Raw genomic sequence first — 16,083 nt, forward strand, 5'->3', positions numbered from 1 at the left:
GGTCCTCTTTGGATTCCTTTTGTTTGGGGTTCTGTGCGCTTCCTGGACTTGTAAGTCTATTTCTTTCACCAGGTGGGGGAAGTTTTCAGTCATTATTTCTTCAAATAGGTTTTCAATATCTTGCTTTTTCTCTTCTGGCACCCCCATAATTCGATGTTGGTATGCTTGAAGTTGTCCCAGAGGCTCCTTACACTATCCTCATATTTTTGGATTCTTTTTGCTTTTTGCTTTTCTGGTTGGGTGTTTTTTGCTTCTTCATATTTCAAATCTTTGACTGATTCTTATGATCCTCTAGTCTGCTGTTGGATCTCTGTATATTATTTTTAATTTTAGTCAGTATGCTTAATTTCTAGTTGGTCCTTTTTCTTATCCTCGAGGGTCTCACTAAATTTATCGGCGGTTTCTAGAAAATTCTTGAAAAACCTTATAACTGTGGTTTTGAACTCTATATCCAGTAGTTTGCTTTCCTCCATTTCTGTCATTTGTGACCTGTTTCTTTGTCTCTGCATTTTGGCTGCTTCCCTGTGTTGATAGAGTGGCTTTGTGTGCTAGGTGTCCTATAGGGCCCAGTGGCTCAGCCTCCCAGTCACCTGAGGTGGACACTCTTGGCGCACCCCTTTGTGTGCTGTGTGCACAGTCTTGTTGTAGTTAAGCCTTGTTTGTTGTTGGTATCAGTGGGAGGAATTGGCCTCCAGGCCATTTGGCTGTGAGAATCAGCTGTGTCTACAATGGGAGAACTTCTGTGCTGGAGACACCCTTATGGGGCAGGACTTGCTTCAGTGGGGCTTTGGTGCTCAATGAGTCTGCCCCCTGAGTGTGTCCCTTATGGATCTGAGGAGTTGTAATCTGGATAGTCCCACTCTGACCACTGGGTACACGGGCTCTTGGATCTCTAAGGAGGTGCTAATTTAGCCTCTGCCTGAGGCCACCCTGCAGGAGCTACGGAGAGATCTGCAGATTCCTCTTCTTTGGGGTTTGGAGGTGCCCAGATGAGGCCCAGCTCTACACTTTACTTCCGCACCTCCTCTGAGTCTCAGTGTGCTTTTCTCTTTCCTTCTAGTTGTTGAATTTCCACTCATCCAGCCTTCCTGTGGTTCTGGATGATGTCCATTTTGTCTTTTAGTTGTAGTTTTGAAGTGGTTGTGCAAGGTAGCAATTTCAGGTGTTTACCTATGCCATCTTGGTTTTTCCAGCTGGGCTATTTTTAATTTTATTTTTACATTAAATATTATTTTGTATTAGTTTCTGATGTATAGCATAGTGGTTAGACAACCATATACTTTACAAAAGTGTTCCCTGATATCTCAAGTATCCACTGGGCACCATAACTAGTTATTACAATACTAGAAGCCCAGAGTGTGAAATCGCGTGGCCCTGCCCACCCGCGTGTGCCTCGCTGTACTTGCAGACACCCCCACCTGCGTGTGCCCCGCCCACCTTCCCACCGCCCTGTTGTGCTCGCAGCCCCGCCCACTGCGTGCACCCTGCCCGCCATGTCACTGCCACAGGACCCCAGACCCGCTGTGCCGCTGCCGCGAGACCCCGAAGTCCCTCCCACTGCTGCCTCAGGACCTCAGACCCGTCACGCTGCCCCCACGAGACCCAGAGTCCCTCCCGCTGCTACCGCCACTTCAGGACCCATCAATGCACCTCCTGGTGACCAGTTGTTTGGTTGTCTGGCGTTCCGGCCACGGGCTTTTTATAATATAGATTATTAATTATATTCCCTATGCTGTACTTTACATACTCATGACTATTTTGTAACTACCATTTTGTACTTCTTAATCCCTTTGCCTTTTTTACTCTTTCCCTCAATTCCCCTTCCCTCTGGCTACCATCAATCTGTTCTATCTATGCATCAGTTCTATCAATTTTGTTTATTCTGTTCTCTAAATTCCACATATAAGTGAAATCATATGGTATTTGTCTTTCTCTGACTGACTTATTTCACTTAGCATAATATTCTCTAGGTCCATCCATGCTGTCACAAATGGTAAGATTTTGTTCTTTTTATGGTGGAGTAATACTATTCTGTTGTCTATATGTACTACAGCTTTTTTATCCAGTTGTCTATTGATGGGTACTTGGGTTGCTTTCATATCTTGGCTATTGTAAATAATGCTGCAATGAAGATAGGGGTGCACATATTATTTTGAATTAGTATTTTGGTTTCTTTGGATAAATGCCCAGAAGTGGAATCTCTGGGTCATAAGGCAGTTCCGTTTTTAATTTTTTGAGGAACCTCTATATTGTTTGCCATAGTGGCTGCACAGGTCTGCATTTCCACCAACAGTGCACAAGGGTTCCCTTTTCTCCACATCCTCACCAATACTTGTTATTTCTTTAATTTATTGATGATAGCCATTCTGACATGTTTAAGGAGATACTTCATTGTGGTTTTTAAAAAATATTTTTTAATTGATTTTAGAGAGGGAGAGAGAAATGGAAAACATCAGTGATGAGAGAGAATCATCAATTGGCTGCCTCCCACATACCCCCTACTGGGGATCAAGCCCACAACCCCAGCATGTGCCCTGACGGGGAATCGAACTATAACCTCCTGGTTCATAGGTTGACAACCACTGAGCCATGCTGACCGGGCCTCATTGTGGTTGTAATTTGCATTTCTTTGATGATTAGTAACATTGACATCTTACATAGAGGCCCGGTGCACGAAATTCGTGCACTTGGGGTGGGGGGGGTCCCTCGGCCCAGATTGCAAGAGGACACAGGCCAGACTGAGGGACCCCACCGGTGCACGATCAGGACTAGGAGAGACGTGGGAGGTTGGCCAGCCAGGGAGGGACTGTGGGAGGGATCCAGGGCATGTCCGGCTTGTCTCACTCAGTCCCGATTGGCCAGATCCCAGCAGCAAGCTAACCTACCAGTCGGAGTGTGTGCCCCCTGGTTGTCAGTGCACGTCATAGTGACTGGTTGACCGGTCGACTGTCTGCCCCCTGGTGGTCAGTGCACGTCATAGCAAGGCTGAGCAGCCTTAGCATATCATTAGCATATTACGCTTTGATTGGTTGAACGGCCGACCAGATGACCAGACACTTAGCATATTAGACTTTTATTATATAGGACTAGGGGCCCAGTGCAGGAATTCATGTACCTTGAAAGGAATGGTGCGCTGTGAGGCTGCGGTGGGCACAGGGGCGGGTCTCGGCCCACCCTCTGCGTCCCCACTCAGCCACTCCTGCCACGGCACCCGGTCCCCTGTCAACTGGCAGCCCCGCTCCCGCTGCTCCCACGTGCTAATAGTGTTGGCCCTGCTTGCACCTGCTGATGGCACGGAGTGAATGGGACCGGCGCCAGCAGCTGGTGTGATTGGTGGTTCCGGCGCCAGCAGTGGGTGTGAGAGATAGCTGCTGGCCCTGATTGTTCCTCGGGGGTAGGGGGAGGTGGAGAAGCCCTCAGGGGCGATCGGGGCTGGCAGCCGCCGCTCGTACTTACTGACGGTGCCGAGTGATCGGGGCTGGCACTGGGGCCAGCAGTGGGTGCAAGCAGAGGCTCCTGTGCCAGTAGTGGGTGCAAGCACCGTGTGGCGCGCAGGACCAAAGCATTTTCAGTAACCACTAGAGGCTCACCCCTATGACAGTGACCAGCTCCCTGCCCTGGTCTGGCACCCCCAGTCACCTGCTCCACCATCCCACTGCGACCGACACCCACCATGTTCTGTGCTCTGCTGCCTGCTGCCAATGCACACCATGTTCCATGTGCACTCCCTGGAGGTCAGCGCAAGACATAGCTACTGGTTGTTCGGTTGTTTGGTTGTTCCACCGTTCAGTCGATTTGCATATTAGTGTTTTATATATATAGATAGGCCATCTGTATGTCCTCTTTGGAGAAGTGTCTACTTAGGTCCCCTGCCCATATTTTAATTGGATTGTTTTTTTGGTGTTGAGTTTGAGTTTTTTTTAAAAAAAATATATTTTTATTGATTTCAGAGAGGAAGGGAAAGAAAGAGAGAGATAAAAACATCAATGATGAGAGAGAATCATTGGTTGGTTGCCTCCTTCTTGCTCTCTACTGGGGATTGAGCCCGCAACCTGGGCAGGTGCCGTTGACCAGAATCGAACCCGGGACCCTCCAGTCCACAGGCTGATGCTCTAACCACTGAGCCAAACCAGCTAGGGCGACTTGTTTGAGTTCTTTATAAATTGTGGATATTAACTCTGTATTGGATGTATCATTGGAGAATAACCACAACATTTTAAGGTAGAAATCTCATATTTTGTGATCTCAACTGACTGATACATCATGTTTTCGTAGTGTCTTCTGATTTTATAATAATTTTATCTTTTCATTATTTTATAGTTTTAAGCATGTCCTGTTTTTTTCCCTCAGATGGCCAAGTGTGATGCTTGTAAACGACAGGGTAAGCTAAGTGAGTCCATAAAATGGCGAGGAAACATCAAACATTTCTGTAATCTATTTTGTGTCTTGGCGTTCTGTCATCATCAAATTACAAATGACCCTGTTTCACAAAGAAAAGGTAAAATTAAACTTGGCTAATGGGATTTTTATGTCAATGCTAGGATAATAGTATCAGTATACACAATTGTAAATAATATAATAACAAAATTTTACTGGATTCAGATAGCCTGAATTTCCTTAAATTTTCCTGTAAGAATCCTTAAGGATTGCCTTTGAGGGAAATTAATCCTGATACTTTTTGCTCTCATAATCAAACACACCAAGAATAATAAATGTAGAAGCACTAATTTTATAGGAAAATTAGATTTGATTGCTTTTTATTGCATTTATCTGTACATAAATAACTTACACTAAGAGATATATGCTATTTAGTTAATAAACTAGAAATAAAAGTAGGAAATTGGGGCAAAGGGAAAGGCTATAAATATGTTAATATAGTTGCTGTGTCTGGCCTAAGACTTTATCAAGCACTTGCTTGTAGCCAAGGAAAAAAGAACAACACATTAATTATATAAAAACATAAAATAGATCACTTCTTCATGGGTAGCCAAGTTCTTCTTGGCTAAGAATAAAATAATTTTGCAAGTAGGACAGCTAATGTGGTCAAAATATCCAGATGAATAGGTAGTTACGTAGCATGTTTTTAAAATAGTTCCCTGAAGTAGGACTTCTCTGACTTAGATTAAAAACATTTGATATTATGTTCTCTGATCAAAGCCTGGAGTGCTGTTGAATTGACAGAATCCATGTGCTTTGACTCCTTACAGTGTGGCTCTTGTCTACCTTTGTAGTCTTATTAGTCATCACCTTAATCCAGATATGCCTTGTGCTAATCTTTTGTGTTATAGCATCCATTCCCTGAGATTAGTCAGGTGGGTGGTAGAATTTTCATTCTATGATGTGGGTTAACAAAACCAGTGTTTTTATATGGATGGACAGCTACATCACCTACTTATTTATAAAAATTGTCATGTTAAATTTTTATTTGAAGCAACATAGATGTAGGAGTTTTAATACTCTCTAATAGAAAAACCCAGCTAACCCTGAAGCAAATATCTATATTTTAAAGTCTCTTGAAAAAGTTCAGAATAGTGTTATTTTATGTATCTTTGAATTATGTCAGGCAGAAAATAGTGCAAAGTAAAAAATACTTAAATTCCCACTGTTAAATATAATTTGAAGCTTATAATTTTAGAGAATCAGCCTTTCTTTAAGTCCTAATGAACACTAATCTGACCAGAATCACCCAACCCAACATTGTACAGAGTTAGATATTTGCATTGCATCTTGAAAATTAAGTTGTTAAACAGGGTTTTTGTGTGTGACCCTTTTGTTTATACTAGGTCTTACCTTTTTGTTTTAATCAGTAAATATTGCTAAGGCACCAGCTGCTTCAATGGTGTTCCCTTCTGCAAGGACAAATACAATACCAGTTATAACCAATGTGGTGTCATTAGCAAAAGTATCTCCTGCCCAGCCCACAGGGAACACTAACAGTGTTTTAAAAGGTATGACTTGGTGTAAAAGCATTTGTTCAAACTGTGGGAATCATTGTTGTCTAGTGGGCATAGCTGTTATTGGTAATATTTACATTTATAAGAGGAAACATACTCCTCTGTCTTGGAGTGAAGAGGGTAGCAAGCAGGGTGGAATGGATAGGGAAGATAGTGGGCATGCATAGTTTATTTTTTTAATAACCCAAATTATTATTATTTTTTTATTTTTATTTTTTAGAATTAATGTGCTTTATTAAAATTGTTAGAATCAAAAGGTACCTCATCAATTAAATGATAGGAAGCACATAAAGTACTCTGTGCTTTATTTTATTTATTTATTTATTTTTTCAAGCCTGGTTCAATATTTTATTTTGTTTTATTTTTTAAAATTTCTTTATTGATTAAGGTATCACATATTTGTCCTCATCCCCCAATAACCCAAATTATTATTATTATTTTATTGATTTCAGAGAGGAAGGGAGAGGGAGAGAGAGAAAGATCAATGATGAGAGAGAATCATTGATTGGCTGCCTCCTGCACACCCCCCACTGGGGATTGAGCCTGCAACTGGGCATGCGCACTTGACTGGAATTGAACCTGGGACACTTCAGTCTGGAGGCTGATGCTCTATCCACTGAACCAAACCAGCTAGGGCAATAACCCAAATTATTTTAATATAGCTGCCTTTACCAAAAGAGATTCTAATACAATAGGTGGGATTGTGGCCCAGGAATCCTCACCTTAACCAAGGACCCTAGGTGATACTGAGGCCAAGTTTTCTTGGTCTGTTTTTGAGAAATTCTGATCTAGACTCTAGATCACCTTAGTGAGAAGAAAGTAACTTCTTGGTTTTAGTGTTTACGTTTGTATATTCTGGGGATAATAAAGCATGTTTTCATTTTATAACAGGTGCAGTTACTAAAGAGACAGCAAAGATCATTGAAGATGTAAGTTTTATTGTTAGTATTTGCCTGATAATTCCACTTTATTTTCATTTTGGATATAACCTTCTAATATATATCTGAGTACATTTCTATTTGCAGGTTAATCTTTAAAAAATTAGAGTAATATATTGTGCATTAACTTTTGTTTTCAGATCTTAAAATTACATTATTAATGAGAATGCATCCCTAATTTATTTTTATTATTTGTGTCTGGTTCTTTAATTTCTTTTAATACTTGTTAACTTCATCTGGTTGCTTATTTTTCTATTTTGCTATATTCAAGTAATTTTCTTTTAGATGAGAAAGTCTCTTGAAAAAGTTGAGTATTATGTCATTTTATGTATCTTTGAATTATGTCAGGCAGAAAATAGTATAAAGTAAAAATATTTAAATTCCCACTTTCTCAAATTTGAAATATTGTAAAACTTGCCAAAATTAAAAGTTTTTGAAGAAATGCATAATTGCAGTTGGCAAGCTGAAAGGATTATAGACTATGTCATTATTGTCCTATATCAGCATCACTTTAGCAGGAAAACAAAATTCCCATCATTCTTTATCAATATCACATGAACCTTAGACCTTAGGTTAATGTATTGGTGACTCTTGTGCTACTCTCTTAACATTTGCTCTTGATATAGTAAAAAATAATTTTTTTATATCAAATAGCAATGTCATTCAGATGCATTATGTGGTGAGGCTACTGCTAAAAATTATGCCCAGAATTTAATAAATTTGGAACAGAAGTTAAATGTGACAAAATTGTGTGAAGAAGGCCAGACTACTGTTGTGATATCTCATTCTAATAACTTAAGAGAGAGCATCCTGCAGAATATTAGAGGTAATGCTCAAGAAAACAAAGCATCATTAAAGCAGGTGCCCCCTTTAGTTCATGAACTAGGCAAGGACAATGGGATAAGTGGGTAAATTCCTGGCAACATGACTATAAGATCAGGGCTGACAGAAGCGCTCCGAAGGCCAAGCTATCGTCTGTACTAAGGCATGCAGTATTGTGATGATTTGAAAGGAGGTGACAGTGAGACAAAAAGGTTTACTATAAGTCATAATTGGCTTTCTAGTTTTAAAGCCCGCCAAGGTATTAAGAATATAAACATGAGCAGGCAGGCTATATCTGCTAACTCCAAAGCTATCAAAACATTTCAGCTTTACTGTAATTTAAAGAGGCTTTAACTTGGAAGACAACATGCTAATAAAGAATCTGTGAAAGTGGTAAAGCAGGTAAATTTGTGCAAGGTTGATGAAGGGGATGTTGAAATTTTGCTTGGGTTGTTTCCCATGAATTAATAGAAGAAGACTTTTTAGAATTAGAAAAATAAAAGTCTCGTGGATTTGGATCTCTGATGGAGGGCAGAGACTGTAGAATTGGGGTGGGCGGCGAGCGAGCAAGTGACCATGTTTCAGCAATAGTTGCTATTTTTGAAAAGATGATCCAAATGTGAATTGCTGTTCCAGGGTGGCAAGGCAAAAGATGGACAGCATGTCTGCATATCAAGAAAACTATAATGAAAGGTGTGGGGGGAGGTAGAAGAAGGTATAGGGGGAATAATCTGGATGGAAGGAGACTTGACGGGGCAGTGAACACACCATACAATATACACATGATGTTTTATAGCATGGTACACCTGAAACCTATATAATTTTATTAACCAGTGTCACACCAAACCTATATAATAAAATCCTAATATGCAAATTGACTGAATGGCCGAACAACTGGTCACTATGATGTGCACTGACCACCAGGGGGCAGATGCTCAACACAGGTGCTGCCCCCTGATGGTCAGTGTGCTCCTAGAGGGAGAGCGCCGCTCAGCCAGAAGCTCACGGCTAGCTAGTGCAGTGGCCATTGCGGGAGCCTCTCCCGCCTCTGCTGCAGGCGGGCGGTAAGGAGCGAGGGGTTCCGGACTGCAAGAGCCCTGGACTGTGAGAGGGATATCTGACTATTGGCTTAGGCCCAATCCCCTGGAAAATACAAACCATATTAGATTTATTTTTTAGCAGAAGTCTTTCAGGGAATCAGACCAGCCTTCACTACAATGTAGAGAGATAGCTTGTCCTACTTTGAAACCTCTTAACTCTACAATTATTTGTGTTGTTGGGAGATGATAATGATAACTTTTAGTTAATTACTTTCAGGCATAATACTGCATTAGAACTGTCATTAAGTTAACTTCACAGTTGTATATTATACTAGAGGCCCGTGCACAAAAAGTCATGCACTCAGGGGAGAGGGGGTCCCTCAGCCCGGCCTGCGCCCTCTCACAGTCCGGGAGTCCTCAGGGGATGTCCTACTGATGACTTAGGAGTGGGCCTAAGCCACAGTTTGGCCTCCCTCTGCGGGAGGCGACCAGGTGGGCTGATCAGGGGAGGGCACTGGCTGGCGAGTGGCCATCCCCACCCTCCCCCCATCGCCCCTCTGCTGCAGCTGGTTGCCGCCGTCACCCCCCCCCCCCCCCCGCCCCATCGCCGTTCCCTTCCTCTGCCCGCTGGCACGCGCCTTGGCTGGCTTGGCACCACCCCAGCCCCCACTGACCGGTCATTCTGCCGTTCAGTCAATTTGCATATCATGCTTTTATTATATAGGATACTGTACATTAAATTATATTTTGAAATCACATAATCACTGTGTTATAGAATTAATTTTATCATTAACTACACTAGAGGCCTGGTGCACGAATTCATTCATGGGTGGGGTCCCTTGGCCTGGCCGCCCTGGTTGGGGCTGGCCGGCTGGGGGGAGGGACTGCGGGAGGTTGGCTGGCTGTAGGAGGTTGGCTGTGGGAGCACACTGACCACCAGGGGGCAGCTCCTGCATTGAGTGTCTGCCCCCTGGTGCTCAGTGCGCGTCATAGTGACCGGTTGACCAGTCATAACGGTCGCTTAGGCTTTTCTATATATAGATCATTATATAAAGTATCTTATTAATAAGCATTATTAATATGTATTATGAAAATATTCTATATTGATTGAAAATTTGTGTACTCTGAGAATGCATTCCTCCTCTATATGTATGGGACAATTAGTTTTGAATTGTGTTAGTTTTGAATTATTCAGGATTTTCAGAAACATTCCTTATATGCAACTGCCATATACAGGGTTGGGCAAAAGTAGGTTTACAATTGTTTGTATGGGAAATAATACAATAATTAATTAGTAATACAAGAATAAACTGTATTTTGTTACAACTGTAAGCTTACTTTTGCCCACACTGTATATGTTTTCCCTATGTGGAGTCCTTCTATAATTTACTCTAACCAGTCATTTAAACTGTGCTACAGAATAGCTCTAATATTTTCAGTTTAGTCTTAAAAAGTATAATAATAATAATAGTGTAGTACTCTGATTTTTAAAAAATATACAGAGAGGAAGGGAGAGGAATAGAGAGTTAGAAACATCGATGAGAGAGAAACATCGATCAGCTGCCTCCTGCACACTTCCCACTGGGGATGTGCCTGCAACCAAGGTACATGCCCTTGACCGGAATCGAACCTGGGACCCTTCAGTCTGCAGGCCGATGCTCTATCCACTGAGCCAAACCAGCGAGGGCTGATTTTTTAAATAAAATGACAGTTTTAGAATTTTTTCTTTGTTCCTCTAGACTTTAGTGTGAATTTCTTTCAAGTTATTTAAGTGGTCTTAAATTTGGGGTAACAGTTAGATACAGAAACATACAAAGAAGAAAGTCTGCAAAGGTCAGCAAACTTTTTGTATAAAGGTCTAGATAGTAAATATTTTAAACTTTGCAAGTCATATGGTCTGGGTTTCAACTCTTCACCTCTGCCATGGATACTTGAAAAACAATATTAAATATTTTCTATGGATTTGCATGTATGAATGTGAAAGACTAAAAATGGTCTGAAAGGACACACACCAAACACCTAATAGCACAGTAAGAGGCTGTGTTCTAATACGCTTTTATTTACAAAAATAGTGGTGGGCTGGACTTGGCCCAGAGCCATACTTCTCCATCCAGAATTAACCATTGTTAGATTTGGCTTATTTGCTCAGTGTTTTTTCTTTTCTTATCCTTTTATTTATTTACAAGAGGCCTGGTGCACGAAATTCATGCATGGGTAGGGTCCCTAGGCCTGGCCAGCAATCAGGGCCAAACGGGGCCTTCCCGCTGCCAGCCAGGGTCTTCCTTCCCTTCCCCAGGCTGCTGACTGCTGGTCGGGGCCTTCCTTTGTTCCGCGCCACCCCCTGGTGGTCAGCGCATGTCATAGCAAGCGGTCGAACTCCCAGTCGGTCAAATTCCTGGTCAGTCGAACTCCTGAGGGGACAATTTGCATATTAGCCTTTTATTATATAGGATTTTTTAAATGATCACTTTTTATATTTCTAGATGTTACTGCTATTAGGTGTTTGGTGTGTGTCCTTTCAGACCATTTTTAGTCTTTCACATTCATACATGCAAATCCATAGAAAATATTTAATATTGTTTTTCAAGTATCCATGTGAGACCTAATAGATTTGGTACATTCCTATTGACTGTTATTTGGTATTATACTGTATGTAGGAACCACATTTTTTTTGTCCACTGCATATTGATGAACATTAGGTTGCTTCCATTTTTTCACTATTAAAAATCTCTGCTACAGTGAACATCCTTGTGCACACGTGCAGGTTTTTGTCTAGTGTAGATATGGAAAAGTGGAATTTTGGGGTCAAAGCAATATTTGTAGTTTTAGTTTTTTAATTGCCCTGCAGAGAGGCTGTTCCAATTTTTATTCCCATCAGCAGTTTATGATTGTACTCATTTTCCACAGCCTATCATTTAATGTTGTCAGATGTAAACATTTTTCTTGCCAATCTGTTTAGTAATATCTTATTGTTGTCTTCTTTTTCCTGTCACTGATTACTAATGAGTTTGCTTTCATTTCTGTTTTTGAACATTTGAATTTTCTTTAAATTTTCTGTTTTTAATTTTTTCAAATTTTGTGTTGAATTGTGTCTTTCTTATTGTTTTATACGATTTCTTTTTTATCCTCACTTGAGGATATTTTTTTCATTGATTTTTAGAGAGAGTGGAAGGGAGAGGGAGAGACAGAGAGAAACACTGATGTGAGAGAGATGTATTGATTGGTTGCCTCCCACATGCCACCCACCAGGGCTGGGAGCCTACAACTGAGGTACATGCCCTTGACCGGAATCAAACCCTTCAGTCCGTAGGCCGACGCTCTACCTCCTTAGCCAAACTGGCTAGGGCAATAGGATTTTTTAATATATTTTGGATTTTTCCCCCTTCCAACTCATCATTTTAACCAACACAAAAATATGCAATAATGCTTCTTGAAAAAAATCCTTCTTTAACACCATGGCCCTCTAGCCACTGTCCCATTTCTCTGCTCTCCATTTTGGAAAAACTCCTCTAAAGGTGAGCCTCTACTTGCTGCCTCCATGTTTTAAAATGTGATCTTTCCTTAGCTCACTCTAGTCAGGCTTTAGTCTGCACCTCTTCACTGAAACTGCTCGTCAAGGTCGCTATCACTTTTTATTTTGCCAAATCCAATGTCAATTTTCAGTTCTCATTCTCCTCATCTTTTCTGTAACATTTGATACAATTGATCTTTCCTGCACGCCCCCTACTGGTGATCGAGCCCGTAACCCGGGCATGTGCCCTTGACCGGTATCAAACCTGGGACCCTTCAGTGTGAAGGCTGATGCTCCGTCCAGACCAGCTAGGGCTCCCCCCCCCCCCCCCTTTCTTCTTGAAATACCTTCTTCAATTTCTAGGCCATCATCCTCGTACCTTTTCTTAACCTACATTGCTTCCTAGGTAACTCATACAGTCCTGTGGTTTATTTTATTTTTTATTAAATATATTTTTATTGATTTTAGAGAGAAAGGGAGAGGGAGATAGAAACATCAATGGGGAGAGAGAATCATTGATTGGTTGTCTCCTGCACGTCCTCCACGGGGGCTCGAGCACACAACCCAGCACGTGCCCTTGACCAGAATTGAACTCGGGACCTTTCAGTCCGCAGGCTGATGCTCTATCTGCTGAGCCAAACCAGCCAGGGCAGTCCTGTGGTTTTAAATAGCACCCAGGTGGTGGCTGATCCCCAGTTTTATTTCTTTTGCTCTAATCTCTGAGTTCCAGATTCATGTATCCAACTGCCTACTTGACATTTAGATGATTAATTACACTTAGATGGTTAATAGGTATCTCAACCAATATGTCTAAAACAGGACCCTTTTATTCCTTCCAGACGTCTTCTCCAGTGTTCTTGTTACCTCCTTAGTTTGAGCCACCATCGTCTTTCTTCTGGATTATTGCAATGGTTTCCTACCTGTTTTCCTGCTTCCCTTTTTCCCCTTTGTGGTTTTTTCTTCATACTGTTGCCAAAATGATCTTAAAACAAAACCAGATTGTGTGACTTCACTGCTTAAACACCTTCAATGAAATTCTGAAAAAGAAGAATAAAGAAGAGGGAAGAGCTAGTTTTAAAAATTATGGGGAAAGTTGCAAATTTTATAAAGCTCTACATAGTTGAAACAACTGATACTGAAGCCATGAACAGATGGACAAGCTCAACAGAAATGATGTCCAGAAATAGATCTAAATATATATGAGATTTTAGAAATAATAAAATTGGCATTTTAGATTAGTAGAAGAAATCTAGATTATTCAATAAATAGTATTGTGAGAACTCAGTAAACATGGAAAAAAAGTACAGTTGGATTTCTACTGCACAAGTTAAACCAAAATGAAGACCATGGGTAAAGCCTGAAATGCACCCCTCTCCAACCTCTCACTTAGTTATGTGGCCTGGCAAGTGGAATCCCCTGCACAAGCATACACAGTGGCAGTGTTGGGACTGTAGTTAAATATGTTATATCCATACAGTGGAATACCATGCAGTTAAAAAAGAATGAGGCAGCTCTATATGTACAGACATAGAGCAGTCTTACATATAAGTGAAAAAGACAAAACAGTATAGCATGCTGCCATTTCTGTTTTAAAAACAGACAAAACACATGCCTGTACATATATATATAGAATATCTCTGGAAGGCAGCCAATAAATAGATAATAGTGGTGGCTCTATGGAGAACTCAATAACTGAGGGAGAATTTTAAGAGGGAGAATTATAGTTTTATTGTTTACTATTTGAATCTTTGGAATTTATGTCACGTTATGTTACCCATTCAAAAATATGCATACAATTTTTTTATAAGGCAAAGGAAAACTGAGCAAAGGATATGAATAGAAAGTTCACAGGTGAGGAAATACACATAATGATTAACCATGAAAAATACCTAATGATACTACTATTAATTTTTCACTTATTGAGAAATAGCAAAAAGTCTGATAATGTGTTGACTAGAGCAGCGATTTTCAGTTGTCGTGTTGTGGCTCACTGGTGTGCTGCAAGAATTCTTAAAACATGCAATACTGGACTATTTAGCCAGGGACACCAATCTCTTTTCCCTTAGATTGTCAAATAGAGAATGACAACAGTAAACACAGAAATAGCCACTGGTGTGAATGAGTCAAAATTATACCAACTTCTTTCTTTGTCATATGGGCAAAAATATATTTTTTGTTGTGTTGCAGAATTTTAGTAATTAGTTTATGTGTGTCATGAGATGAAAAAGTGGGAAACAGTGCTAGGAAACAGGCTCACATACATTGCTGAAGGTCATTTAATTATTTTTATATTTTTTTATTGATTTCCGAGTGGGAGAGGGAGAGGGAGAGAGAAATAGAAACATCAATGATGAGAGAATCATTGGTCAGCTGCCTTTGCATGCCCCTCACTGGGGATTGAGCCCACAACTCAGGCATGTGCCCTGACTGGGAATCAAACCAATGATCTCTTGGTGCACGGGATGACGCTCAATCTACTGACCGGTCAGAGGAAGGTCATTTAATTTGATATGACTTCTATGGAAAGCAACTTGGCAATACCATCATAATTAAAGTCTGTCACATACAGATTTTAATATACTTTTGACCCACCAAACAGCACTTGTAAGACCTTTTTATATAGATAATAGAGGCCCAGTGCACGAAATTCGTGCACTGGGGCGGGGGGGGGGGGCCTCAGACTGACCTTTGCCTTCTCGCAGTCCAGGACCCCTCAGGGGATGTCTGCCTGCTGGCTTAGGCCCGCTCTCCCCGCAGTATTCAGACATCCCTCTTGCAGTCCACAACCCTTCCTTACTGCCCGCTTGCTCTTTGCACCTTACCGCTCGGCTCACTGCTTAGCGCTGCTGCCGCTGCGCTCGCCAGCTGTGAGCCCGGCTTCTGGGTGAGTGGTGCTCCCCCTGTGGGAGCACACTGACCACCAGGGGGCAGCTCCTGCATTGAGTGTCTGTCCCCTGGCGGTCAGTGCATGTCATAGTGACAGGTCATTCTGCTGGTGGTTCTGCTATTCGGTCGATTTGCATATTAGGCTTGTATTATATAGGATAATAGCACATGTAGAATTAATTTATGTGTAAGGATATTGCAGCATTGTTTATAACAGCAAAAGATTTGTAACATTTAAATGTTCAGAAGCAGATGCTCTAGCCAGTTTAGCTCAGTGGATAGAGCTTTGGCCCGAAGACTGAAGGGTCCTGTGTTTGATTACATCAATGTTTTTCCCCCTCCCTTCCATTCTCTCTAAAAATCAGTGGAAAGCCCTAGCTGGTTTGGCTCAATAGATAGAGCATCAGCCTGCAGACTGAAGGGTCCCAGGTTCGATTCCGGCCAAGGGCACATGCCTGGGTTGCAGGCTCAATCCTCAGTAGGGGGCATGCAGGAGGCAGCCAATCAATGATTCTCTCTCATCATTAATGTTTCTATCTCTCTCTCTGTCTCACTTCCTCTCTAAAAATCAATAAAATATATTAAAAAATCAGTGGAAAAATATCCTTGGGTGAGTATCAACAACAACAAAAGAAGTTCAGCTGAGACACTTCACATTCCCTGAGGTACATTCAATGTATAAAGCCCCTAGGAGGCAGCTTTATACAAAGTTATGTAAATATACCTCCAAGATAGCTTGCTAAGTGACAATGCAGAACCTTACTAATAATATGATCATTTGTAGTCAGAAGCTTTGTAGTCAGAAGCAACTTATTTAATTCCATAAACTAGCAATTTTCAACCTTTCTCATCTCATGACAGACATAAACTAATTACTAAAATTCTGCAGCACACCAAAAAATATATCTTTTGCCCATCTGACAAAAAATAAT

General features: G+C 41.2%; 1 protein-coding gene across 5 annotated transcripts in view; it reads left to right on the forward strand.

The window, feature by feature from the left end:
• ZMYM6 (zinc finger MYM-type containing 6) overlaps positions 1-16,083 on the forward strand; it is a 45,122-nt gene that overhangs the window by 19,673 nt on the left and 9,366 nt on the right. For all 5 annotated transcript variants that reach the window (XM_079777122.1, XM_079777120.1, XM_079777124.1 and 2 more), the window contains 3 exons: positions 4,351-4,498; positions 5,808-5,948; positions 6,846-6,883. In XM_079777122.1, the coding sequence (XP_079633248.1) occupies positions 4,351-4,498; positions 5,808-5,948; positions 6,846-6,883 (327 nt within the window). The remainder of the gene's footprint in view (positions 1-4,350; positions 4,499-5,807; positions 5,949-6,845; positions 6,884-16,083) is intronic.

This window comes from Cnephaeus nilssonii (assembly GCF_951640355.1).
Source record: "Cnephaeus nilssonii genome assembly, chromosome: 7".
NCBI classification, from domain to species: Eukaryota; Metazoa; Chordata; class Mammalia; order Chiroptera; family Vespertilionidae; genus Cnephaeus; species Cnephaeus nilssonii.